General features: G+C 38.0%; 1 protein-coding gene across 3 annotated transcripts in view; it reads right to left on the bottom strand.

Moving 5' to 3' along the window:
• pparab (peroxisome proliferator-activated receptor alpha b) overlaps positions 1 to 27,727 on the bottom strand; it is a 42,456-nt gene extending 14,729 nt beyond the window's left edge. The window contains exons 1-5 of one of the 3 annotated variants that reach the window (XM_077517428.1): positions 27,589 to 27,727; positions 26,878 to 27,148; positions 25,453 to 25,605; positions 3,881 to 4,148; positions 211 to 389 (exon numbers count right to left, since the gene is read on the bottom strand). In XM_077517428.1, the coding sequence (XP_077373554.1) occupies positions 211 to 389; positions 3,881 to 4,088 (387 nt within the window). In that variant the 5' untranslated portion in view covers positions 4,089 to 4,148; positions 25,453 to 25,605; positions 26,878 to 27,148; positions 27,589 to 27,727. Of the gene's footprint in view, positions 1 to 210; positions 390 to 3,880; positions 4,149 to 14,133; positions 14,203 to 25,452; positions 26,858 to 26,877; positions 27,149 to 27,588 lie in introns of those variants that run through there. The other 2 variants (XM_077517427.1, XM_077517429.1) reach the window with 2 other exon arrangements.
• Between the last annotated feature and the right edge of the window lie 218 nt (positions 27,728 to 27,945).

The raw sequence follows: 27,945 nt of genomic DNA on the forward strand, positions 1-27,945 counted from the left end.
TCTGTATGATCGAGAATAAAAACAAAAAACAAACAACAAAAAACGTATAAATACGTCTTTGGGAGCGAATGAGTTAAAAAACAAGATTCTGTATGGTCATTGTCGACAGCAATAGATAAACAAGTGTATCTATACAAACATGAAACTCGAGTTGAGAAGCGCTCGTTTGTTTGAATAATTGAAAGCGCGCAGTCGTCGTCGTCTTCTCACCTTGCAGCCCTCGCAGGCATGGACGCCGTAGTGGTAGCCCGAGGCGCGGTCGGCGCACACTCGACACTCCAGGCTGAGCGACGACGAGGCGGACGAAGGGGAAGGCGAGAAGTCCTCCTGGCTCGCCGCCACCCCGTAAGCCACCGACGACGACGGGCTGGACGCCGGCGTCAGCGCGTCTGCCAAGCACGAGAGGACAATCTGTGATTACGCTTGTCATGAGCCAGGTCTACAGAAGCGTTTTTGTTATTTCTTTTTCATTATTTCTGCCTTCTAGTGTTTTAATTTTGTCTGCCATTTTGAAATTTAGTCCTTCTTTTTAGTACAATTTTAGTCAAGCTTGTCAATTTTTATCACAGTTAAGTCAACCTCATCCCATTTTTATTGAGTCCGTTTTTAGTAGACTATAAATCTAGCATTTTATTTTAGTCTTTATTTTAAGAAAAAGTCATTTAATTAGTCTAGTTTTAGTCGATGAAAACTGTCAACGTGTTAGTCTAGTTTTAGTCAGGACAACCATTTTACCCCTGTATATATTTTTTTTCGTCAGCAGATTATATTGAACGTTTTCGGACTGCTTACTCTCCACAAGGGTCGCGGGGGGTGCTGGAGCCTATCCCAGACAGCAGTAGGCGGGGTACACCCAGAACTGGTTGCCAGCCAATTGCAGGTATCTAAAAACCATTTTACATCAAATTTTTCTCATCTTTTTGATGAAAAACAACTTGACTCACAGTTACTATGTCTCCATGCTATGAGCTAGTAAGCTATAGCCAGTAGCTAGCATTAGTTAGCGGTCGCATTAACATTATTGTTGGAAAGTTATAGCGGTTGGATTAATGTTAAGTTATAACTATAACTTACTTTTTTATTTTAGTCCGGTTTTTATTGGACATTTTCGTCTTGTCTTCATTAGTCGACACAAATGTATACGATTTAGTTCCAGTTATTGTTCATTAATGAGGGTTTCAGTCCAGTCTAGTCTAGTTTCAGTCCGGTGAAAAACGTGCGTTAACGAATTTATTTTTGTTTAGTTTTTGTTGACGAAATCAACACTACTGCCTTTACACACCACCGCAATGGATTTTTAAAAACAGTGCTAGCTTGATGTTCAAAACTTTTACAGCTGGAGTTGAGTTAAAAAATATTTCCGAATAGTTTATTATTATGACAGGTTTCTACTTTTGGTTTTCGCTCAGTGAGAAGCTTTTTTGTGATTAGTGTCATACAAAGAGTCCATCTTTGTGTCATGTTCGATGAGAAAAAGAGCATGGGAGTGAAGATGTGGACGGCCACGTTAGCGTCTTGGGCTAGCCGTAAACTTGCTCGGTGCTATCCGGTTACAATCAAAATGTAGAGCGTTTATGTGTATTGTTTTGAAGTTTTGTGTTACAACATTGATTGATTTCTGTCAGATGTTATGGAACAAATTTTTATGACCGGTGTCACACTGTAGATAAACACATAAAAGCGTAGCCTGAAATGTTAGCATTTTGCCCTAGCAGCCAACTGGCAAGCTGCCATGTACGCGTGATCAATAGGCAGCGTGTTTAATGTGTGCGCAATTTAAATGACTTGTATTTGATTTTTAGTTCCGTGTTAAGAGTTCATCACCTGCCTGTAACAAAAGGTTATTTTCCATTCATGTGACTGCCAGCAGTTTGTCTGTTCAGTCATGTGGATGGAAGCGGGTACAGAAATAGTCCAATGGACTGGCACAAAGCCGGTCCCACATGATTTGAGATGCCAATACAGCAGCCAAAAAGTCCTTGCCTGTTACACATTTAGTGCTAAAATGCAAACAAGTGTGACTTTTCCATGATCAAGTGTTTCCTGTCTACCACCCTCGCTCGCATGTTCCCTCCAAAACCATTTCCTTGTTGCAGCGTCTTCGCTTGTTGCATAATTTGGAGGCGGCGTACGTTTTTTTTTCTTCCCCCCCAGCTGTCTACCTCATCCTCTATTCAGGAGGGAACAGAAGCCCAGTGGATGTTTCCCGAGAGGTGGTTTGGGGTGGCTGTGGAATGCGGTGGGGGAGCGGATCCCGACTTGTGGAGAACAACGAGGGGGCGCATGGAAATCAAGTCCAAAATAAACGAAAAGGAAATGGCCTGAAAAAAAACTTTCAAAATCAAGGATTTACAGGCTGAGTCGTCATCAGCCGTCCTTGTTATATGGCGTTGTAAGTCCGTATTCGGTTGGAGCAAATTAGAGATTAAGGGACTACAAAAAAAAATAAAAATCGCATGGAGATCACATTGAGCTGCGGAGGAAACACTTTGAAATTAGAGTGTGCAAGTACACCACAATAGAGCCTGATTATGACCCGAGAACCCAAATAGTATAATAGCATGTTCACGCTTAACAGATCGGTTTTCAACCATCAGTGAGTGAAACACAGACGCAAAGACTGTCACTTTGAAAGGAATGCAGTCGTCGTCGATACGGCACGACTACTCATTGTGACTGTCTCCACGTCCGCCCTGAGATCATTCAGATGCTCAAAAATGACAATACGGCGAGATAATCTTTGTTTCTGGCATGTTGAAAATGTTCACGAGCGGCAGGAAGGGATTTTGGGGATAACACTGCCGTGTGTATGTGTACTGTACAACTGAAGTCAGTAAATATGGATATAGCTTTGCCATTGGCTGGCGACTCAGGAAGAACACGTTAAAAATAATGTGAGATTTCTCTTGTTTTCCAAGGTCTACTTTATATATATTTTTTTCTTAATCTGTATTACAATAAACAATAACAGATTGATTACACAAATGTTCTGGCCTAATAGCTAAAGCTAGCTACGCTAGCTAGCATCACATTTAAAGCTAGCTATACTAGCTAGCTTTTTTCACTGTTCATTTCCCTTTTATTTTAGCACAAGCTAAAGCTAGCTATGCAAGCTAGCTTTATCTTAGGATAAAATGAAGGGAAATGAGCATAAGCTAAAGCTAGCTATGCAAGCTAGCTATATTAGCTAGCTTTAGCTTATGCTAAAATAAAGGGAAATGAACCGTGAATTATACGGTTCATTTATATTTATATATATATATATATATATATATATATATATATATATTAGGGGTGTTAAAAAAAATCGATTCGGCGATATATCGCGATACTACATCGCGCGATTCTCGAATCGATTCAATAATCGGCAGAATCGATTTTTTTTTTTGATTTTTTTTATTTTTTATTTTTTTTTATTTATTTATTTTTTTTTTTTTTTTTTTTTTTTTAGGATTCACACCTTGAGCATGGAAGAATGTTATATGAACGGCACATTAAGCCTTAATATTTTTATTTTAATGCTGTTCAAATGTGAAACAGATTGCAAACTGTTTGTGTACAGTGGCTCACGGTTACAAGCCTCAAGTTTTAGATAAATATATTCATACAAATCTTACAGTGTACATGTACAAATTTACTGATAGTATTTTCTAAATTTGAATGGAAAAAAATCGCAACAATCGACTTATAAATTCGTATCGGGATTAATCGGTATCGAATCGTGACCATTCGTATCGGGATTAATCGGTATCGAATCGAATCGTGACCTGTGAATCGTGATACGAATCGAATCGTCAGGTACTAGGCAATTCACACCCCTAATATATATATATATATATATAGCTCTATAGAAGAACCCCGAAATGAAAACATTCCTCACCAAAGACGGCGGAGCCTTCCGAGCCGTTGCTGGACGATTGGTACTCGGGGGCGTCGTAGGAGCTGAGGGTGCTGCTGTCGATGGACTGCGAGATGTCGTGGAGCTCCTCCATGCCGCCGATGAAGTCGTCATCGGCGCACAGCGGGCTGCCCAGCATGGAGTCTTCCAGGGGCGAAGGCGGGCGGTAGTGACTCTCAACATCGACCATGATCGCGTCAAGTCGCGAGCGGGGAGGCGCGGGGGTAGGCCGGCGAGCTCACTCCTCGGACTGATGGGGAAACAAAATATGGTAAGGTCAACATTCTGTCTTCTCGTATGGTCGTACACGTTACCATTGTAGGAGTGTGGCTTCGAATGAAGGCTGGTTATCGGTTCTAATTCATCCATCGATTCGATTTGGATTTATATTTTCATATTTATTTATCATTTTATTTTCTTAATTTATGGGAAAAGATGTATAAAATAATAGATTAATGGTTTTATGAATCAATAGGCTTGAAAAGGAAACTCGATTTGATTTTGATTATTCAATGTTTTTAAACCCAGCCCTACTTTTAATATCTAAAGGAAGGTTAAAAAAAAATTTAAAAAAAATACCAATAAGCTCTCACATTAACAACTAACAAAACAGTAGGGATTAGGGGTGTGAATTGCCTAGTACCTGACGATTCGATTCGTATCACGATTCACAGGTCACGATTCGATTCGATACCGATTAATCCCGATACGAATGGTCACGATTCGATACCGATTAATCCCGATACGAATTTATAAGTCGATTGTTGCGATTTTTTTTTCATTCATGTTTAGAAAATACTAATCAGTAAGCTTGTAGAGTGTAAGATTTATATGAAAATTTATTATTTATTTATCTGAAATTTTCAGTCTTATAGAGGTTGTTTGAACAGCATTAAAATAAAAATATTAAGGCTTAATGTGCCGTTCATATAACATTCTTCCATGCTCAAGGTGTGAATCCTAAAAAAAAAAAAAAAAAAAAAAAAAAAAAAAAAAAAAAAAAAAAAAAAAAATCAAAAAAAAAAATCGATTCTGCCGATTATTGAATCGATTCGAGAATCGCGCGATGTAGTATCGCGATATATCGCCGAATCGATTTTTTTTAACACCCCTAGTAGGGATGTAACGATATCCAAACGTCCCAATACGATATTATCACGATATGAAGGTCACGATACGATAATTATCACGATATTGTGGGGAGGTTGGTGATATTTAAAAAAGGCCAAAATTTGTAAAAAAAATAAATAAAAATAAATAAAAAATAAAAAATAAATAAATAAAAAAGCTCATACTAAAAAGAAACACAATATTGTGCTCTTGTACATAACAGCAATTTTACGTTATTATTATTATGTTATTATTACTGTTATGTTACTAATGCACGCGCACATTGAGGTCCTCCACACTTGCTTCACAGGCATATTACATTCCCCTTCATCTGACAATTAGTGTAGATTTTAAACATAGAAGGGCTAAAACATCCCTAATGAAAATTAAATTGCACTAAAATACTAGCCACCAAAGGGTGCTAGAACGGCACAAATGGAAATCAACCTGACTTTTTCCACAGATGTGTTGCATTTAAATATCGTGAACATGATGACGACGATATTGTGGCAGTTTTAACATCGCGATATTGCGCTCATCGTTACATCCCTGCAAAACACTGATACTGTATATTGACTTGACTGAATACATTGGGGCAAGAATAGGGATTTCAAAACCAACTAGAGCTGCGAGCAGCTATAAAGGGCCCTCGCAACCCGTGCCACGTTGGGGTATTTGCACGTCGGGGTACTGGCACGTTAGGGTACTGTTTCATAAGAAACCGTCTAAATTGTAAATGTTTTGCCATGCTTTTTGTGTTTGTTCACATTGCTATGGAATGCTTTGTCGAGGTATTCGGCTGATAGGTATGCCTCCCAATATTCACACATCTAGCTGAATCATATAAAAAAAAAAATTCTTTGCAAACAATGCATCGCTACAGCAAAGGCGTGCCACGTTGGGGTACTTGCACGTCGGGGTACTGGCACGTTGGGGTACTGTCAAATAGGACAAGGACCATCTAAAATGTTTTTGACAAGCCTTGTGTGTGCAAAGTTTAATCAAAACGCAAAATATGGTGCGCAATTCCCAAAATAAATTCAAAATGGCGGACTTCCTTTTAGGTTTAGCATACGGCTACAGAATACTTTTTGTAGGTCTTAAGCTAATAGGTATGCCTCCCAGTTTTCACAAATCTAGGTCAAGTCATCTTTAGTTGTGTATCGCTTGAATCATACAATTGGAAATGCTCCATAAAAATGCATAGAGGGCGCTATTGAGCACAACGTTGGGTTACTTGCACGTCAGGGTACTGGCACGTTGGGGTACTGTTACATGGAACAAGGACCATTTAAAATGTTAGTTTTTTCCATGCCTTGTCTGTGCAAAGTTTAATGAAGAAGGCCAAAAATTATGTATAATTCCCAAAATAAAATCAAAATAGCGGACTTCCTCTTTAGTTTGGCAAATGGCTACATAATACTTTTTTGTAGGTCTAGCATAATCATACAATCGGAAATGCTTCATAAAAATGTCTAGAGGGCGCTATTTATTGCAAATTGCACAATAAATCTCTGAAAATTCATGTTCATGACAAGTCTGATGTGTTTGCAAAGTTTCATGAGTTTTCATGTGTATAAAAAAAAAAAAAGCAGCACTTGACAACTGTTACATGGAACAAGGACCATTTAAAATGTTAGTTTTTTCCATGCCTTGTCTGTGCAAAGTTGAATGAAAAAGGCCAAAAATGATGTATAATTCCCAAAATAAAATCAAAATAGCGGACTTCCTCTTTGGTTTGGCAAATGGCTACATAATACTTTTTTGTAGGTCTAGCATAATCATACAATCGGAAATGCTTCATAAAAAGGTCTAGAGGGCGCTATTTATTGCAAATTGCACAATAAATCTCTGAAAATTCATGTTCATGACAAGTCTGATGTGTTTGCAAAGTTCCATGAGTTTTCATGTGTATAAAAAAAAAAAAGCAGCACTTGACAAACAATGCATTGCTATGGCAACAGCGTGTTACAAAATAAAAAACTTTCGATTACTTTGCATCTTAAACATCTTAAGATGAAACACACCAAGTTTGAAGACAGTCGGATAAATTTTGTAGGAGGGGTTCGTTAAAATATGACCCCTGAAAGTTTTTCCTTGCCCGGTTGGAGGGTTAGATCAGGGGATGTCGCAACTTGTTTGTGGTTAAGTGCTACAGAAGTAAATGTGTCTTAACAACCTCATGATTGAATGTGTTTTCAATTCTCTAGGATGTGATTGGATTGTATCAATTAAATGTTCTTATAACTGATTCAGTGAGTAGTAAAAATAGTGTGTCAAGTATAATGACATGAAATATAAGGAATACAAAAAACAAAACAAAACCCTCTAAATTACACATTTTGTTCCAGGCTTTATGTGCGTGCATAGTTTGAGTATACACCTAGGTTTAGGCCAGGAGTGTTCAAACCTTTTGCAAAGAGGGCCGGGTATGGTAAGGTGAAAATGTGTGGGGCCTAATCAACCATTTAGTTTAGCCTGACATAATTTTTTTACATGCATATGAAAATATATATATGTGGACAAATGTGTACATATGTCTACAAATTTTTGTAGCTCGAGCTGCTTCGTCCAACTGGGAACGCTGCATTAAGAAGGATTTTTTTTTCCTTTGCCAACAGTGCATGCCACGACAACAGCGTGCGACGAAATAAAAAGCTTTCAATAACTTTTCATCGTCAACATCTTAAGATGAATCACACCAAGTTTGAAGATGATCGGATAAACTCTGTAGGAGGAGTTCGTTAAAATAAGACCCCTATGAAATGGCCAAAAAAATTGCAACATTTTCCAAAGTAAATCAAAATGGCAGACTTCCTGTTAGGTTTAGCATATGGTTCAAAAAGAGTTTTTTGTACCTCGAGGGCTGTTACATATGTCTTCAAATTTTGGTCACTCTAGGTGAAACGTACAGCCGGAAATGCTTCATTAAGTAAAAATTTTGAAATGCAAAATTTGATGCCCTGCCTCTGGCGGACTTCCTGTTAGGTTTAGCATATGGCACCAACAGGCTTTTTTGTAGATCATAGTCTGTTACATATGTGTACCAATTTTCGTAGCTCTAGATTAAACGTATAACCGGCAATACTTCAGATGAAACATGCCAAAGAATGAAGACAATCTGATAAGTTTTGTAGAAAATATGAGGCCTATAAAAGGCCCCCAAAAAATGGCTACAAATAGCAAAGTAAATCAAAATGCCGGACTTCCTGTTTGGCTTAGCATATGGTTCTAAAAGACTTTTTTGTACATCGTGGGCTCTTATGTATGCCTCCAAATTATCATAGCGCTAGGTGAAAGGTACAACCGGGAATGCTTTGTTAAAGAGGAGTTTTTTAGCTCAACAAGTGATGCCCGGCCCTTGCGGGACTTCCTGTTGGGTTTAGCACAAAGCAGCAAGAGACTTTTTTGTACATCGTGGGCTGTTACATATGTCTACAAATTTTCGTAGCTCTAGCTGCTTCGTACAACTGAGAATTCTTCATTAAGAAGAATTTTTTTCCTTTGCAAACAAGTGCATGCCACGACAACAGCGTGCAGCGAAATAAAAAGCTTTCAATAACTTTTCATCTTCAACATCTTAAGATGAATCACACCAAGTTTGAAGATGATCGGATAAACTCTGTAAGAGGAGTTCGTTAAAATAGGACCCCTATGAAATGGCCAAAAAATGGGAACACGTTCCAAAGTAAATCAAAATGGTGGACTTTCTGTTAGGTTTAGCATATGGTTCAAAAAGAGTTTTTTGTACCTTGAGGGCTGTTACATATGTCTTTAAATTTTGGTAACTCTAGGTGAAACGTACAGCCGGGAATGCTTCATTAAGTAAGAATTTTGAAACTCAAAATTTGATGCCCCGCCTCTGGCGGACTTCCTGTTGGGTTTAGCATATGGCACCAACAGACTTTTTTGTAGCTCATAGTCTGTTACATATGTGTACCAATTTTCGTAGCTCTAGGTTAAACATACAACCGGCAATACTACGTTTAGTAAGAGTTTTGAAACTCTAAATTTGATGCCCCACCGCCGTCATATAGTATGTCGAAAACTTTAGATTTTTTACCATGGTGTTGTCCCAGGTCTTGAGATGGTACATCCCAAGTTTGAAGTCAAATGGATTAACCGTGTAGGAGAAGCAGGCAAAAGTATGACCCCTGTAAATGTGCAAAAATTGGCCAAAATTGGACATTTAAATACTCATATCTCACTTCCTGTCTATTTTAGGGTACACACATCAAAGAGGTTTTTGTTCATCTGGATGTGCTACAGGTGCCACACAATTTTCATAGCCGTCGGACAATCGTAGCGGGCCAGGGATCTGTTTAACCTATGTAGGTGGCGCTATGGAGCCATTTTTCTGTTATCACCTATGGCGACTTTAAAATATCAAATTTTTCGCCAGGCCTGACGTGTGTGTAAAGTTTGGTGAGTTTTCGTTCACGTTTAGTGTCTCAAAAATGTGATTGTTTGCGGAAAAGAATAATAACAAATAAAAAGAAGAAGAATAATAAGAATTCCTTGAAAAACAATAGGGACCTCGCAGCGGTCGCTGCTCGGGCCCTAATAAAAGAATGGCGACACTTTGTTTTGCTTCAAAGCAATTTCTCTCGCGTAGCATCGACTTTTTGACAGACACTTGAAATACTCGGACTATGAATGAGGTACCCTGAAGTATGTCTTACGTCATGGTGAAAACCGGCCATTAAACAACCAAGGAAATGCCGATGTCAAATAGACAACTGAGATTATGCTGACACGAGAGAGTACAGAGGAAGCCAAAGCGTTAAAAGAGACGTGCAGCATGAAGAATGTAGGTCACTGGGCTGGCTGGGAGAAGCGAACCGGATCGACAGGCTTGGACACGAGCAGATGCGAGAGAGGAGGGTCGTGTGACGCGGGGCCTTCCTTCCACCTGGTATTACAAAACTTGAGACCTCCGCATGTTAACTAGGTCAATCTTCAGTAAGCCCCTTTTCATCAGGCCTCGTTAAGTCCATCAAAGACGGGGAGGAGGTGCTAGAATAAGGGGGAGGGTCTACGAAGCGATCCGACGGCACTTTTGCACACCGCTCGCCTCGAGTTTGACCTCAACTCGTCTTTGCCGCCAGAGGAAAGGACGTGCGTGCTCGAAGCGCTTGCAAACTCAAAACGCTCCTTGCATCTCGTTTGAAAAGAATGAGCGGCATTCCATTGACACAGCCAGTTATACGACCTTCAGTGCAAAGCGGAGTAACAGATTTGTCGGGTGACATTCGAGTTCTCCGGTAGAGAAAATACTAGAATTACCATTTGTGTTTAAAAAAAAAAAAAAAAAAAAAAAAAAAAAAAAAAATAAAAAAAAAAAGGACATACCATAACCCACTATTTGTGAGTACAGTCAAACCTCGGTTTTTGAACATAATCTGCTCCAGAAGGCTGTTCCAAAAGCAAATTGTTCGAAAGCCCAAAAGAATTTCCCATCATTATTAATGTAAATAATTTTATTCTGTTCCAAGTCTAAAAAAAACTTTTTCTAAGTATTTTTTTTTTACTATTTTACGCCATAAACTGCACTGTATGTACCGTTTACCATAAATAGAAAAGGGTAGAAATAGACACTGTTTTATTTTAATAGAAGATATCCTATCTAAAATGATGAAAAAACAAAAAACAAAATGCACTTGCTTTCTTTGAACCCATGATTAGGGGCTAATACACGATGCAAAACTAAAAAAAAAAAAAAAAAGATTTGTGTAAATAACAATGAACAGGTCTGCTCCGAACGAACTTTGAACACAAATGTGTTTATGGTGGAAACATCCTGGGCATTCGAGTTAGCTCCCGAGTGAGTCGCGTTCAGGTATGCTCGTTTTTTTTCCAGTTTGGTTGAGAACCGATTTTTTTGGGCGAGTTCTGAGACATAAAATTCTCGAATTTTCTGGTCGAAAACCAATTTGGTCGAGAAAAGAAGCATTCGAAAACCGAGGTTTGACTGTAATTTACAAATTTGCCCAAAAGCTTTAAAAAAAAAAAAAAAATTATATATATATATATATATATATATATATATATATATATACACACACATATATATATATATACATATATATATATATATATATATATATATATATATATATATATATATATATATATATATATATATATATATATATATATATATATTGACAATATATATGGCACACCATGTATTTCTCCATAATAATGTGTGTTTTCACTTTTTTCTTATTTGTACTGTATTTATTTTTAATTAAACACGAATAAAAACAAGGTGAACATTACTTTGTTCTGGAACTGGAACAAATCAAATCTGTTTCCATTCATTTGAATGGGAAACCTTGCTTTGGTTCACAAACATTTTGGCAAATAGAGAATCAGAACTACGTTTAACACGTCTAACTATATCTCAGCTGACTTTGGTCAAAAAGTTGTGGGACATCCTGGATTGGTCGCCAGCCAATCAGACAATCATTCACACCTATGGACAACTTGCAGTTTTGAATGACTCACGCTACAATACTCCAACAACACTACCTGCTTACTAGGGGTGTTAAAAAAAAATCGATTCGGCGATATATCGCGATACTACATCGCGCGATTCTCGAATCGATTCAATAATAGGCAAAATCGATTTTTTTTTTTTTTTTTTTTTTTTTTTTTTTTTTTTTTTTTTAAAATGATTCACACCTTAAGCATGGAAGAATGTTATATGAACGGAACATTAAGCCTTAATATTTTATTTTAATGCTGTTTAAACATGAAACAGATTACAACCTCTATAAGACTGAAATTTCAGATAAATAAATAATACATTTTCATATAAATCTTACACTCTACAAGCTTACTGATTAGTATTTTCTAAATTTGAATGAAAAAAAATCGCAACAATCGACTTATAAATTCGTATCAGGATTAATCGGTATCGAATCGAATCGTGACCTGTGAATCGTGATTCACACCCCTACTGCTTACTATCATTGCTCGATGAAACGCTTTAAAATCCTCCTCCTCGTGTAATCACTCAACTTCGGCACACATTAACCAGTTTCCGCCTGGCGACAAGTGATGAATCGAGTGCGCAAGCGGCGCGCACAAGAACGAAGCGCTCGTTCCGAGTTGCAGACATGTGACGCGGCTCGTCACGATATGGACTGCGAGGTGTTATGTCAACAGACGGCCAGTGCAAACAAGACCTTCTATTTAAATAACATACATACATTTGTCAGCTCATGACCTCACAGCAATGAACCGACATGACCTTCTGTGACACCAGCAGACTGTGAACGGCGGCCTACACGGGCCTTCAAGGTGCGATAATATTGCGATTGAAATCATTATTATCCAAAGGAATTATTTTTTTTGGGGCACAAAAAAAGAACATTTTTAAGCATTTAAAAATATTAAGACCAATTTAAAAAAAAAATAGAAACACTATAATTCCGTAAGTTCGTTTGGACCAAACAGAATTTATAATAACATACATTTATAACAATATTTATGTATTTATTTATGTTGGCAAAAACTTGAAGTTGGAGTGGAGCTCGTGCACGGTGCAGGATTATTTTTTTGGTACAAAACAAGAATATGTTTTTAAACATTTAAAAATATTAAGACCAATTAAAAAAAAAATAGAAACACTATAATTATCTAAGTTCCTTTTGGACCAAACAGAATTTATACTACTACTACTAATACTACTACTAATAATAATAATAATATCGTTATTTATTTATTTATTTATTTATTTATTTATTTATTTATGTTGGCAAGTAAGTTGGAGTGCAGCATGTGCAAAACAAGAACGTTTGTTGTTTAAACGTACAAAACAAATAAAAAAATTAAGACAAATAAAAATATTTGAAACACCATAATTATGCAAGTTCCTTTTGGATGACACAAAATGTATTAAATTAATTATTAAAAAATATATATATATTCAACCACTCAAATATTAGTGTTAATCTTTTTTTCTTTTTTCTTTTTTAACGATTATGTTGATTTTGTAATTGTGGAGTGTAATAATTGAAACTGTAATTGAATTTCGATATATTGTGAGGCAAATTTGTAATTTCAGGACTCTCTAATCTGTGATTTTTACTTTCATCCTGAAATTTCACCCAAAAGTCCGATTAACTTTTTGTTGAGTAGTGCACATAACTGACCACCCAATCGTCGCTCTTTGCTCACCATGCGTACCACCACCCTCACTCTCCAGTTTCATTAACGAAAAAGTCTGCATTATTTTTGATTGACACGCTCTTAAGTCCATGATTGCTGCACCTGTAGTTAGATATCACAATGCACAATTTGCTGTTCAATATTTGTATTTGCTTTATGTTACTCGGATACATTCTTTGGATAAATAAAGGTTAAGTAAATTATGAAAGGAGAAAGGATTAAAGAGGGCTTTAGGCAGAACTCTTCAAAGACAACTTATTGCTATGGCAACAGAAAGCCTTTGCGCTACAGCTGCCGAATGGACATTTGTGCGTAACCGGACAAAAGCCAGTTTCTTTTCACATCCACTGCATTGATTCATTCATCAATGTTCCAAACCACTTCAAGGTCACCGGGGAGCTGCATTCTATGACAGCTGACTTGACCAATCAATCGCAGGGGACGTAGATAAAAACAAATGATTCACACTCACCTTCAATTCTTCAATGAACCTGCGTGCGCGATTTTGGAATATGATGAGAGGCGCTTAATTAACCACATCGCCAGCATCCATCGAAACCTCCAATAAGTCACAATTCGGTTAAGTTTCAAATTGTTCAAAAATCTATATGATTGGTCAGTGTGGATGTTTTTTTGTTTTTGTTTTTTAACATATTATTGACCAATCAAACGTATTGAAAATGGTTTCATGTCGGATTTGAAAAGTGATTATTTTGGAGGTTTCCGCCTGATGCCAGCAAATATGTAAAGTAGAATTTAGTCACTCCAAAGCCAAAAGGTAAGGTTGACAAAACGGCCAAGTAAGCAAAATCTAACTTGATAACGAAGAAATAAGTCATACATTCTAAGCACTACAAAATTAACACGGTCACAGAACATTTTAGCATGAAGCAACATTTTTGTTTTGTTTTTTTTAACCACAAGCACTTGTAAGTTCTCAAGCAAACCTCGTCGCGTTGTCACTCTCCCTTCAGAACGTTCCCAACTTCTCTTTCCGGCACTAACGTTACATCGACTTCTAACTAACTGGCTTTGTTCTCATCTCCACTTCTTCTTTAGCTAGCCAACTTGATGAGCGCGATCACAAGTGCCCTCTGCTGGTTGGTGTCAAGTAGTGCACTCTCATTTTGATGGAGTCAAGCAACAAAGCCTAAAACGCCCTGTAAATAAATATACGTTCAAGTTCAACAAGGGCGAATTAAACAACATAACAGGCCATAAGTGGTGTTTAGATGAGTAAAAGTCATACAGGTTTGCGCCACAAGCAGTTTACAATGTGCCAGAAATAATCCATACAGTCCAACGGATATGCTGTCAGTCGCTTAACGCACTCGCTCGTTCGCGAGTTCCAGCTGAGGCGGAAAAAAACCCGCTGAGAAGACGAGCCCGGTTTGTAGAGACGCCCTCTGACTCTTCACCCCCTCCGGGGATGGACGTGGAACAACGCGAGGGTAAGTTTTCACAGCCGGCGTGGGGAATAAAACGATTCACAAATCAACTGCTGTCTTTTAGACACACAAACCTGTATAGCCAATACTGGATTCCAATAATATAATATTTTTATCTTCCTCCACACGGGTGCCTTGACTTGTAACTCAAACCAATCATAACTCAAGGCACCTTACCCTTTTTAAAAACCTCACAAATGTCATTCATCCATTCCAGGTCCCCCAAAAACACGGAAAAAAAAGTTACAAAACCTAAAAAAAACAAAACAAACGAAAAAAAAAAAACAATCTTTTGAATATTTTCTTTGCACCCCCCCCCCACTAGCCTAAACACAGTATTCTGATTAATGTTGCATTTGTGGAATATGAATGAAGCACCCATTTTTAAATCACGGAAGGCGGCCATTTTGTCTTGAAATGCCACTTACTGTTGGCTGAAAATGGCGTCACCAGTGCCTAGGTGCTCGTCTTGCGAATGTCACATGACCAAACTCTGATGACAGGTGCGCCTTTCTTAGTGGGGTGTTAAAATTAGTGCGTTAATTTTAAGTTAATTTTAAGTTCCTTTAACACAACTAATATTTTAGCGTGTGATTAATCACCGTGACCGTCACATTATAAAATAAAATAAATGTAATAATAATCAATATACGTGTGGGGTACAATTTTTAAAAATGTGTAGAATTTCATAAATGACTTCATTTTAAAGATTAGATAGTGTTAATATGAAAAGAAAAATGCACTGAAGTAATTTTCTGCCATCGAGTGGCAGAAAATGGCCTCAACCAAAATCAATATCACACTTTTTTTTTTTTTTTTTACAGTATAGGACATCTTTTCAATTTTAACTCAATTTTATGAATTATTATGAAATTACTGTACGAATGACTAATAGATGCAGCAATAGTTTAACCTTTGTTTCCACTTTTATGCTCACAAGAGCATGGAAACTTAGGAAAAAAATTTTTTATTGTAAATTTAAAACAGATATAAAATTTGCGATTAATCGTGAGTTAACTATTGAAGTACTGTGATTAATTCCGAAAAAAATTTTAATCTAATTTATCAAAAATTTTTAAACTTAATTCTTCCTAAAATCTGTAATAAGATCGCACATTCTACATACAGTACGATTAATATTACACATTCCCAGTTCTAACGGTGGCCCTCTATGGGAAACCACAGCAACAAATGTGGCCCTCGGCCCCTGAACAAAATGAGTCATTGAACTATAAGCATCATTAAAATAAAACCATAATCCAAACATATATATATATCCTACCTTCCTACAACCAAAAACGACAAAAAATGACAATCCCTCTCTTCCTTTCCCAAGCGCTCGTATGATGATTCGTCCGCATTCACGGGTTAATATTTAATCCTCGGTTCCTGTGGAGTCAAGTCCTGACGCGGGGGTCGCTCTCTCCGGGACCGCCGCCGTGGGCCGTCACGGCACGCGACGCCCGACAATTTGTTGAAGGGTCTCACCTTCGCCTCACCTCACTCATTGTCGGACCATCGCGCTTCGCAGCGTAAACACCGAAGCGGTTCGTTATCAGGCGGAGCGGATACGACTCCTTATTGTCGTCATGGCGACGGGCGCAAAGGGCAAGGCGTCGGGGGAGTGATTGACATTGGACTTGAAGAGGCGGTTTGTGACAGATGGGAGGCGCGATGGCAATCTGCTAAATCATTGTTTTATGGTTTTCACATTCGAGCAGAGGGTCAGCGGCAGAACAGCAAGGCAAGTGGGAATGCTATTTTTAGATCAGACAGTCTCAATCTGACAATCCATCCGCTCATCGGTGATTCCACAGTTAGCGAATGTTACATAATTGGTCCGAAAGATATTTGAAAATGCTTAGCACCGAGCTGCCACCAAAACAATAGCGTGGAGACGACTGAGCCAAAAAAAAAAATTGCACGAATAGCGGTAATTATATATTAGGGTCGTCAATTGATGACAATTTTTCATTGTAAATAATCACGATTTCCTTAGTTAACTTGGGATTAAGCGTAAATTAAAACGGATGTTATATCTGTTGTAAATGTAGGCGTGGGAACCGCTGGCTACCTCACGATACGATATCGATTATCTCACGATATGACGATACCGCGATTATCGATATATTGCTCAGGTAATGAATCCACAATAGCACTAATAATAATAATAACAATAATATAATAATAACAACAACAACAACAACAACAAATAAAAAATAAATATCAATAAATAATAAAACAAATAAAAAATATAATATAATAAAATATAAATATAATATAAATACATAATATATAAATATATATAAAATTATAAATAATAATAATTATTTTTCTTTTTTTTTTTAAACTAAGCTGATGAGTCTTCTTCGTCCGAAGACGTGCGTCCATTTCCCCGCCACTCTTATGAGGCGCTCCCCCTAGCGGCCCGCCAAGTAATTGCTCAATAAGTCATGAACAATGGAGCCGTTATAGTGGCTGTATATTAACTACAAATATTGCGATACTTGCGTAGACGTATCGGTAACCTATCGGGAGACAAAGTATTACGATTTATCTCGATATCTATATATCGTCACACTCCTATGTCAATGCACAATAAAATATTGTGTTCAAATTGTTCATACTCGTGTTAATTAACATAAAAGTGGATAAATATGGTTACCGAATACAAATGTGGTTGTATCTTTAAGTTTATTGATGCAGTAATTTTAGAGTAAGTAATTAATGAATTACAGGTTACGGTTAAAATTAGTAGGAAACATCGTCATAGATTTGTGTTGAGGTAATTTTCCTGCCACTAGGTGGCATTAGTGCTTCATGTTGGACGTTGATGACAGGAACAGTAAATTTTTCTTTTAAATTACAACTAGTCCCCATAAACTTTTTTTTTTTTTTAAATCACATTCATTATTTCTGAATTGTGTTATAGTGACTCATTTTAATGTTATTAATGGCTCGTGGAAACGCTGACTCCCCCTGTATATAACACTTAATTGCTGTCTATATCCGTCTCCAAGTATTTACGTTTTCAAATGATCACGATTCACATCTACAACCTACCTAGGGAATCACATTGTCTAATCACTGTTGAGCTATTCTTATACGAGCTTTGACCTGAGCACAAAAAAACAAGTCGATAGGGGAATTTTTCAGTCAATAATAGCGTATAGGTTCCAAGAAAATATAAACATTCTGGTTTTCCATTGTTGAAATGTTTCATCAATACTGCATGCCTGACTCGGCATTCAATCGCACACGTACTTACAAAGCACCATAACTGCTTTGTTTCCCCAAACAGCTGCAAATCAATCGACTCCATTTGCCAACGAGGCCTTTCGCGAGTGTTACTGTTACTCAAGACGAAGTCTCGACGCTTCCAAGTTACGTTACGTAAAGCCTGGCGGGACTCTGACCCCTGCATTGACAGCGTGGTCGCTGTCGAAATAAGAAACAAGCGCGTCTATAAGAGACAGAAGCCGAGCGGACCGTGCGACCACGCCAACGAGCGTGTCAGGGTATCGCGTTACCTTGAAACGTCTACGATGACCTGCTGCTTTTTATAGCACACTTTGTGGTTTAAAAAAAAAAAAAAAAAAAAAAAGTGTCATGGTAGTCCACTTTTTGAAGTGTTCACAATAAACAGCGGAGAAGATAAGATGGTAAAAAAAAAAAAAAAGTTTTGATAGGCTCCACCGATTGGTCACGCTTTAAATTAGAAGCTGATGCGTTAGTCAAACAGAGATGACACAGTCGCTAGGTAAGATTGAACCTCGGTCCAGACTGCGCGTTACGCAATCCGCACGTTGGAATAACGGTCGAATTTTGCCCTCGCCGTTGCCGGCTGTTAAAACGGTCGGGCCAGTCGCCCGCTTGCTTGTGACATTGACCTTGAGCAACACGTCCACTCCGCGCCAGGCCGCTTGATTTCCAGAGCCCCCCCCCACCCCACGCTTGTTTTGAAATATCTCTGCACTTCGTCCAGACTGGGAAAAAAAAAAAAAATCATACAAAACTACCGCATAACTTGACACACACGCCGGTGGAACGTTGCTTGCTTTGGGAACAAATGAGTTAATAATAGAAGAATAGTTGTGCAGTGAAATGGATTAGGAATTCATGGACGTCAGGTATGGAAGCCCAAAAGTGTCAAAATTCAATAAATAAAAAGGTCATTTTGAAATAACTATCCTTTTGATAAATACCAGACAATTATGTAATATGGCCATTACATTTTAAAATGAGGTGTTAGTATTATTCTGAAAAGTGTTATGCCATTCTTTAATATCTAACAAATATTTTATTTTGATTAAATATTTCATAATGATTATTTTAACAACGTCATACTTTTTTTTTTAAATAATGACATTGAATTTATTTTCAAGGTTTTATAAGATAAGAAAACGGCCAAGTCATTCGGCTGTAAAACGCCATTATGGGGACATTATGAAATAAAAACTGACTTCGTAAAACAACGTCTTATAAAACCTTGAAAATAAATTAAATGTCATTATTTTTTTTTTAAAGTATGACGTTGTTAAAATAATCATTACGAAAGATTTAATCAAATTAAAATATTTGTTACATATTAAAGAATAGCATAACACTTTTCATAATAATACTAACACCTCATTTTAAAATTTAATGGCCATATTACATAATTGTCTGTTATTTATCAAAAGGATAGTTCTTTCAAAAGGCCTTTTTTATTTATTGAATTTTGACACTTTTGTGCTTCCATAGTCAGGAAGCACACTCGTGTCTAAACTCAATGCACCTTTACCCCCCCCCCCCCCCCAGAGAGACAAAAATAGCGTCAACGTGACCGCCACAATGAACACATCAAGGCTGCGCTGCCACAAGAGGGGGGGGGGAATTTTCAGCGGGGCTCTCCAACGTTCGCTCGCGCCAGCTGTTGCGCGCCAAGGTTCGACGGCCCCCGTGCTGCGGCAGCACAGGGCAGCGGGCGAGCGGCGGCGCAGTCGCTCACAAACGAGCCGTTACAATCGCGGCCTGACCGTCCAGCAAGAACGCGCAACTTTCTATTTGCTATGACAGCTGCGCGCGTTTCTGGTTACATTTTTTCCAGCATGACGCCGCAAAGTGCCGAGTCCTGCCGAGCCAACCATTTTTGTGCCACAGATCGGCTTTACCATAAAATGATTATTTTGGCAGAACAGCATAAACATTATTAAAATGTTTTAATGGGAGCCCTGCAACCATTTGATTTTCAAAATAAAACTTATTTCACACTCTTATGACCTTAAAAAAAATAAAATAAATGGGATTGAGCTGCTGGACACCAATTTCTGTCATCATGAGTACTCAGGAACCAAATGTTCCCTTGAAATATTGTCTCGAAAGCAGTCAAAGCAGCGCGTCTTCCGTTGCGCAACGCTTTGATGAGTTTATGAGACACATGATCGCATCATAAACCAAACCACAGAGAAGCGGCACCAGCTGATATCTGCCTTTGTCTTATGTTGTGTAAACAGGGCCCAAATAGCAACTCTCGTCCACCAGCAGCGTTTGCCCTGCTTTAACCTTTGCGTGCTCGTGCTAATGAGACCAGAGACCATGCACTGTTGATATTAATTCCATTCAAATTAAATCGGAGGTTATGGGAACAAAACAAGCACAGCTCACATTATGTGGATACAGAAGTAAGTCCATGTCCATCTTCGACTGTTCAATAGCCTGATTTATTGTTTAATTAGCTCAGTAGGTAAGAAGTAAACAAGACCGCGTGCATAACGACAATCAGAAAGAAAATACACACTGAAAATGCTAAAAAAAAGAAAAAAAAAAGAAAAAGAAACAGACAATACATTAAATCATATCCTGTCTGATTTTGCAGCTGCTCGGGAACTACTGAGGGAATGCTAGGCGCTAAGCTAACTTCCTCCGGCTGGCTAGCTTGCATGGCTAAACACTTTGTCCTCCCAGCCTCAAAGTCACTATTCCTCACTTCCATGGCAATAAATAAGGCCCAATTCTGACAAGAATTATTGTTACAGTCATGTGACACGCAGAATAAGAACAGGAGAAGATGGCGAAGCCATGCTAATCGCTAAGCTAATGTGATATGGTAGAAAACCGAAACACCAGAATAAGTGCTTCAGTGGGACAGTACACTTTTAACAGAAGTATGGTGGATGAAAGCACATTGCAGAGGAGAAATAAACTATGAACAAAATTTGTGTATCTGAAAAGAAGTACACAACAAGCACCCTGGTCCCAAAACCGGAAATTAATTAGGTTTGAGTTGTTGTTGTTTTTTTTTTGTTATTGTTTTGACTTTTAGTTTATCAATTACACTCAGCTAACAGATGACATAATCCATTCCATCATAATTTTCACACATATCTTTCAATCGTGATACATTTCATTACTAAGGGATTCAATTGTACTGTGGTGATTTTTTTTTTTTAATAAATTCAGCTTTTGTTTTGGTTTTGGTTGGTTCAGGAGGAAGTGACCCAGAAGTGAGCTAGAGTAATAATAATGCTTGATTAGCATGCTAATGCTAGCTTAGCATGCTAATGCTAAGTTAACATGCTAATGCTAATGCTAAGTTAGCATGTTTTTACTTTGACGTACTGCACACGGCGCATTGGATGCCGAAGCGGTTACTCTGTTCATCAGTTTGACAAAAACTGCTTTGGGCAGGCAAATTGAAGGACTGAAACATTGAAGTGCTGGACATGTGCAAACGTTAGAGACGTTTATGTTATAGAGTAATAGAGCATTTTAGGTTCAGCCTGAAATTCCACCCAGTAGTCCAATACTGTATTGACCTAAAGTGGGCTGGTCAACTAAAAAATATTTCCTGTTTTTTGTTTTGTTTTGTTTTGGTGCGAATAATTACCATCTTATTGCAACATAATCCGAAAATGAGTACATTTTTGCATCATATCCACAGTAAATGCAAAATTTCAGAATATCGTGTAAGTGGTTGTCAGTGCACCCTGCAGTGGACAAAATTAGCAACATTTTTGGTCCTAATGGGCCAGATTGGACCCAGTTCTGGCCCGTAGGCCGTATGTTTGACACCCACCTGTTATAGGCCCTTCCACCTTGTAAAGGCGACTAAAAATGTATTTTCCAGCAATATAAAATTGCGTACATCCATGCTATGGAACAACATAGGCATGGGAACGAGTTCAAACCATTTGCAGAGATTTTCCTTCAAATCAGGAACTAATTGACATTGAGCATCCAGTGACCCTTTTGGGTGTTCATTAGCGCAGACAATCTCCTCCAGAGCTGCTTACAGTAAGTCTGGCTGGAGGGCCTCAATCCTATTCCCCGTCCCACAAGGACTTTAAGAGTACGGAAGGCTCAGAGGGGGCTGCAATGAAGGTCAAACGCTTGTTGAGAGAGGTCACAAATTGCACAACAAAGAACGGACGTGCGCGTTAAGAGGGCATAACATGTTGTATAGACGACGCTCAAAAAGGTGAAACGTGCCAGGGTGGGTTTAAGAGGCTCTTAGCGGACGCAAAGAATAGCCAGTTAAAAATGACGGGCAGCTGTTTGCTATGAAAAAATCCCACTTCAACTCATGTCTCATAACAATAACGCCCGCGTCTTATTTTGCATACCATAAACATAAACATTTGATTCATAGATTAAATAATCCAAAAGTGAGAATGGAAGCGCGAACATTTCAAACGCTCTACGTCTTGTTCAGTGACAAGAATATGACAGCTAGCTAGCAACTAGCGCAGGAACTTAGCATGGTAGGCTACATTGTCCAATCAGTGCGCACAGTCATATGAAGTCACATTTTTAACATTATTTGACAAAAAGATCAGCAGCATAATGCAACAAACGTAACACCCAAGTAAAAAAATAAAATAAAAAATCCACCTTTTGTTCATAAATGACAAGCATCTGCTCGCCAGTTAGCAGCTAGCATAGAAAGATAAAACAATAGCGTTAGCTTGGTAAGTATACTGGCCAAAAAAAGCAAGTACTAACCTTCCAAAATATGAGTAAAACTGGTAACAGTGGTAAATAACACACTTTAACAACTTTTGAGCATTCAAAACACTGGATAATTTCCTCGCCAATGTTAGCAAATTTCTGCTCGAACCCAATAATATAACCCAACGTACAAAACAACACTGCTTTATAGGATTTTAACTCTAAACCTGGATTTAAATAACAGGTTTGAGTGTCAAATTCCGATTTATTGCCTATATCAGTTTGTTTTTTGGGGGGGTTTTCACGAACATTTCACGATATGGTTATGTTTATACATTTGGACAGAACACATGAAACAAACTGCACTCGCAGATGTCCAAATTATATGTTAAGTAATTCCACAAATGTCACAGCAGGCAGTATGGAGGTGAATAATAATACAGAAAATCCATCATAGAAATATTAAACATTTCTTTGCATTTCTGGACATCGTCGTCGATTACTTTGCATATTTAATGATGATTAGATTGACATACACCTCACAATCATTCGATTTCAATGTTGTGACGCTTGCATTAATAGGGCATACCCGCGGATCTGTACGTTTACGTTGCAAATATCTTATGCATATTCTAGAAAGCGCCACCTCATTCCGATCTGAAGATATAACAAACACAACTACAACTCGCGCGTTCATAAAAACAAAGCAAAACAGAATGCAACGTCCCGATGCAAACATCTTTCACCGCCGGTAGTGCTAAATGCAGGCATGTGGAACTATAACGCTTGTTGCCGATCCGGCTGACAATAGGCCTCTTCAGCCGCCTCAATCCTAAACATCTGAAACTTTTCCGTCGGGGAGCGAAAACCTGAATGACCAGTTTTGCCACATATTGTGTTTCTTTTTTTTTTTACCTTCAACTACAGTATGTAAATGCTTTCTTTGGCGGGAAGACAGCAATTATATGGCTCAGGTTCCAACGTGGGACAAATTGTATAGCAGCACACACATTTATTTTCCTTTTTGCTTTCATATGAACAATTGAGGAACATCTTAATTCAATCTTTTATCACCCAGAATAGTTCTTTGAATGTGATTGTGGTGGTCAAAGCACAAAAAGTCCTAGAAAGACAACACCAGCAATTCATAGATAGCAACTTTTTCCTTAACATGTATCTTTTTCTTTTTCTAAGATTAAGTCTAAATTATTTTAAATGATTATTTTTCCAAAGATGGACTACAAAAAGTGCTCTTTTGATCCATGAGTGGTGGTCGGGAAGGATTATTTTATAGTCACATAAAATTGAGGCACCTTTCCTAAGCATTTTTTTTTTTTTTTTTTTTTTTTGCAATTCAAACAACCTCATCCTGCTCAGACAGGAAATGAAAGGAAGACATATCCATCCATCCATTTTCTTAACCGCTTATTCTTCACAAGGGTCTTGGGGGGTGCTGGAGCCTATCCCAGCCGGCTTCGGGCAGTAGGCGGGGTACACCCTGAACTGGTTGCCAGCCAATCGCAGTGAAAGGAAGATGCCTAAGCAAAAGTTAAACTATTTTAACTTTTCACCGAGTTATGAAATAACTAACGACCTATGTAAAGCCACCTTTACATAGGCCACTGAATATGACATCAATATCAATCATCAGTTTAAGAATCAGAATGACAGAACCGGGACTTGACTTTTGACACCTAATACAGTGGAATAAAATTATAAATAAAAAAAAAATCTGTCAAAAATATTTTTGTTCTTCAAAAAAAAATAAATAAAGGACAATTGTTGTCATTTTTATCATTATTTCACTATCTTTTGTATCTTGGAAAATCGTATTAAAAAAAAAAAAAAAAAAAAAAGTTTAAGGATGATTACCTTTGTTCCAACCTTTGTTAAAAACAACTGGAGAAACATTCGACACTGAACATATCCTATACTTGAACACATTATTTTTCCTGTCATGTCAACAATCATCATTGCTAAAATGTATTGGAAAAAAAAAAGAGAAAAAAAGTCAAATTCAAACTACAATGATTAGCGACAAGTCATAATATTAACTCAGAAATATTTTTTCAATATAATTGTAGAAATCAGTAGTGGTAGCATTGTTCCCCATTTTCTAAAATACACTCATGATATTATTTTGTTTTTGTTTTTTTATTCAATCATTAGCTCAGTGATTTTCAAAATGAGCTTCTAATGGTACGTGAAAGATCACAGAAGTTAATTTTCTCACGCATATTGTTACAGTGTTGAACTTTGCTTTGATCCGGTACATAACGTACATCTGCATTTAATCTTCTATGTATTGTTTACATGTATGTGCAATGTAATGTAATTTACATGAATCATTTGCATTATTTTTCTAATTTTAAACACAGTATTAATATTCTAAACGTTGATAGGTTTAGGTCTGTCTCATTTTAATGTTATTGTCATGTGGTTTGGCTGTTTTGAGAAATTCCTCTGTTAAGAGACTTTGGTAAACAATCAATTCGCAGGAGTCGTTTTAACCTGTTCAGTTTGCGCATACACACTAAGGTGCAGTTTATTTTCAAAACAGACTGTTGCTGTGCACGGCTACTGTACTGTAATAATGGCTCTGCACAAGCAGACGCAGCCATTGTGTTGATTCATTGGCTGGCTGACATCACTGAGCAGCCTGCACTCGATCTGCGCCGGCGTGCAACAACAACAATAATAAAACTGAAATCAAGATTGTGTGCCTGCAGATGACATTGGTGTCATAAGCACCACATAAGTGCATGCGCAAATATCGCCTTTAAATAATCATGTGCATCATGACATAACAACATTCCCACAGTGCGCGTGGGTGTGCACGGCTCACGTAAAAAAAAAAAAAAAAGCCCCAATAGAAGACAGACGTCTTACCTTTTCAGAGGACGCTCGAACCGGAACCAGCATGTCGCCCGGGTGTGCGTGGAGGAGAAGCGGGTTAATAATGGGAGACCGAGGCCGAGGGAGGGAGCAGCAGAGACCGGCCACGTCCGTGTTTTGTTTCCCCCTGCCGCGCTGCCTGCCCGCCTGCTGTCAAAAAAAGGAAACCAGCACGTCCGTACAAAAAGCAAGCGACGTCCGCTGAGGCTCACGCCCGCCGGAAGTGACGACAAAAATGAGCTCGGCAAAAGCACGCCCCATTTCCGCATTCGAGAGAGACACACCTACACTTTCAGCCAATGGAAAGTTTACATTTGAAAAGGTGCAGCCCCTTTAAAAAAAAAAAAAAATGGAGGCGGCGGAAGGGGGGGGCTCATACGCTCACTCAAATACTCCAAGAAGTCAAGGTTGTCCTCACATAACCCTTCGCACATCCACCATGAAGGAATACAATGTATGAAATTCAATTCTGTACAATACAAATCGATCCATAAGATGCAACCACGAGGGGGTAAAAAAAAAAAAAAGAAAAAGAAATTGATTCCTGCCCTTCTGTTAAAAAAGAAAAAGGGGAAAAGGTAATACAAAATATCTATGCCATTGTTTCTGACAAACAAGAAACAAAATGGGTGGGAAAAAATGATCCAATGAATTTGAATGGCCCTCATTTAGATGCTGACTTATATTATTCACAGGCCAGTCCGTTCCACAGTATAGTTTTAAGTTGTAATATCACCATCTACCACTTGATGGCAGACATGGCTTACTTATATTTTGGAATGAAATGCAGGACAAATATAGTACTTCAACAATAGATTTTGAGTGAGCTGAGTTTTGTGAGAAAGAAAATGCACAAAATGAGTTCTTGCACTTAAGGATGGTTTTCTGTTGAGCAGTTTTGTTTCGTCCTTGAATGGTATTTTTTATGCCTTTGCACGGGGGGGACAAGTGTGTGTATTTTATTCATTATTGAATACTAGATTACATGCATTGAGAAATGTATTTTGAAAAATGAAATATACCTGTCCAACAACGAGGCACTCTAGTGCCGACGTCGGTTGTCTACAAATAGCTGCATTTTAGCAATATCCACAACTGAGTACTGTACTGGAGTAGTTCTTTGTCTTTGCACTTTTCCATACACGTTTAATCTAGTTAGAAACAAATCTGTTTGTAAATCAACTTTACAGGGTCTTTAAAAATGATCTCCAAGACTGTCAATCAAAATTGAGCATTTCTCGACGCTTTTCAAGGGCCCCTTAAAGGCGACCATGAAAAATTCTGTACGTGCAATCAATCCTTGTGTAAGCTATATTAAAATTAGACCTTACACCACAGATGAGTTGAAAAAGGGGTCACGTTTTCCTAACATGATAACAGTTAAAAAAAATAAAATAAAAATAAAAAAAATTGCACGACCTTGTTAGCATCCCTCTGCGCTCGTTTCCCCATCCCCGTTGCTCATTGCAGCCCTTCATCACATTCTGGACACATCTTTGGCTCCTCAACAGCGCCTGGCTTGCCTCCTGGTGGCAGCTCCTCCTGGCTGAAGACCCCCTCGACTCCCCCTCAGTTTGGGCCATGGGACCGCTGTGACCCCCACCGGACACACTCCAAGTAACGGTCAAGTGAAGATGATGCAATGCTTTGCTCAACACCAGCCGGTCGAGGCATCATCTCAGCACGTGTGCTCGATGGCAAAGAAAAATCGAGGCAAAAGTGAATAGAACAACTCGAATATATTATCTGGAATTTTAAACGGGGCTGCCATCCGTTGCTAAGACGAGTATATGTTGGCCGTTGTGGGAACTATTTCAAACTTTGGCCCTACAAAATAAAATTTCCTATCATGCTAACAGCTAGCATGCTAATTTTGCGCACGCTAGCAACCTGAAAGGACTGTTTTGGGAGTTAGTTAGAATGCTAACAGTTGGTATACTAACATTATAGCAAGCTACAAAAGCAAGTACAAAACACACTAAGGCACTTATTTATTATTTCTTAACACATCTCATTCCCTTAGTTAATGCTTTTCAGCTCAATATTGTGCTATATCTGTTCCTAACTCTTTGTAGTAATGTGACAAATGGTTTACATCTTTAAAACTGGATCAATATGTGTAAGAATTACCTTCAATTTGCTTGAAGATGAGCTAATTTGTTAAAACAACAATATAAACGCTAATTGTTTCCAAGCATGTATCATAATATTTAGCATATTCTCGTTATGATTGTTCCTGGTACATATGAAGCGTACTGGATGGCCCACTTGGAACTTGATAGAAACAGATCTCTGCTGCCACCTGCTGACAAAAGGATTGTCATTGCAAATTTGATGCAAACGACATTTTGGAACTGAACACTCGACAACAGCTAATTTGGAGAACAAAAAGTGAAAAAAAAATTGGCCACCTCCATAAGTATTGTACTTTTATTATTGGTGATAATTATATCGGTATTTTGTTCATAGTCAGTAGTCATATTTGCA

The sequence above is a fragment of the Festucalex cinctus genome, chromosome 3 (assembly GCF_051991245.1).
Source record: "Festucalex cinctus isolate MCC-2025b chromosome 3, RoL_Fcin_1.0, whole genome shotgun sequence".
Taxonomy (NCBI): Eukaryota; Metazoa; Chordata; class Actinopteri; order Syngnathiformes; family Syngnathidae; genus Festucalex; species Festucalex cinctus.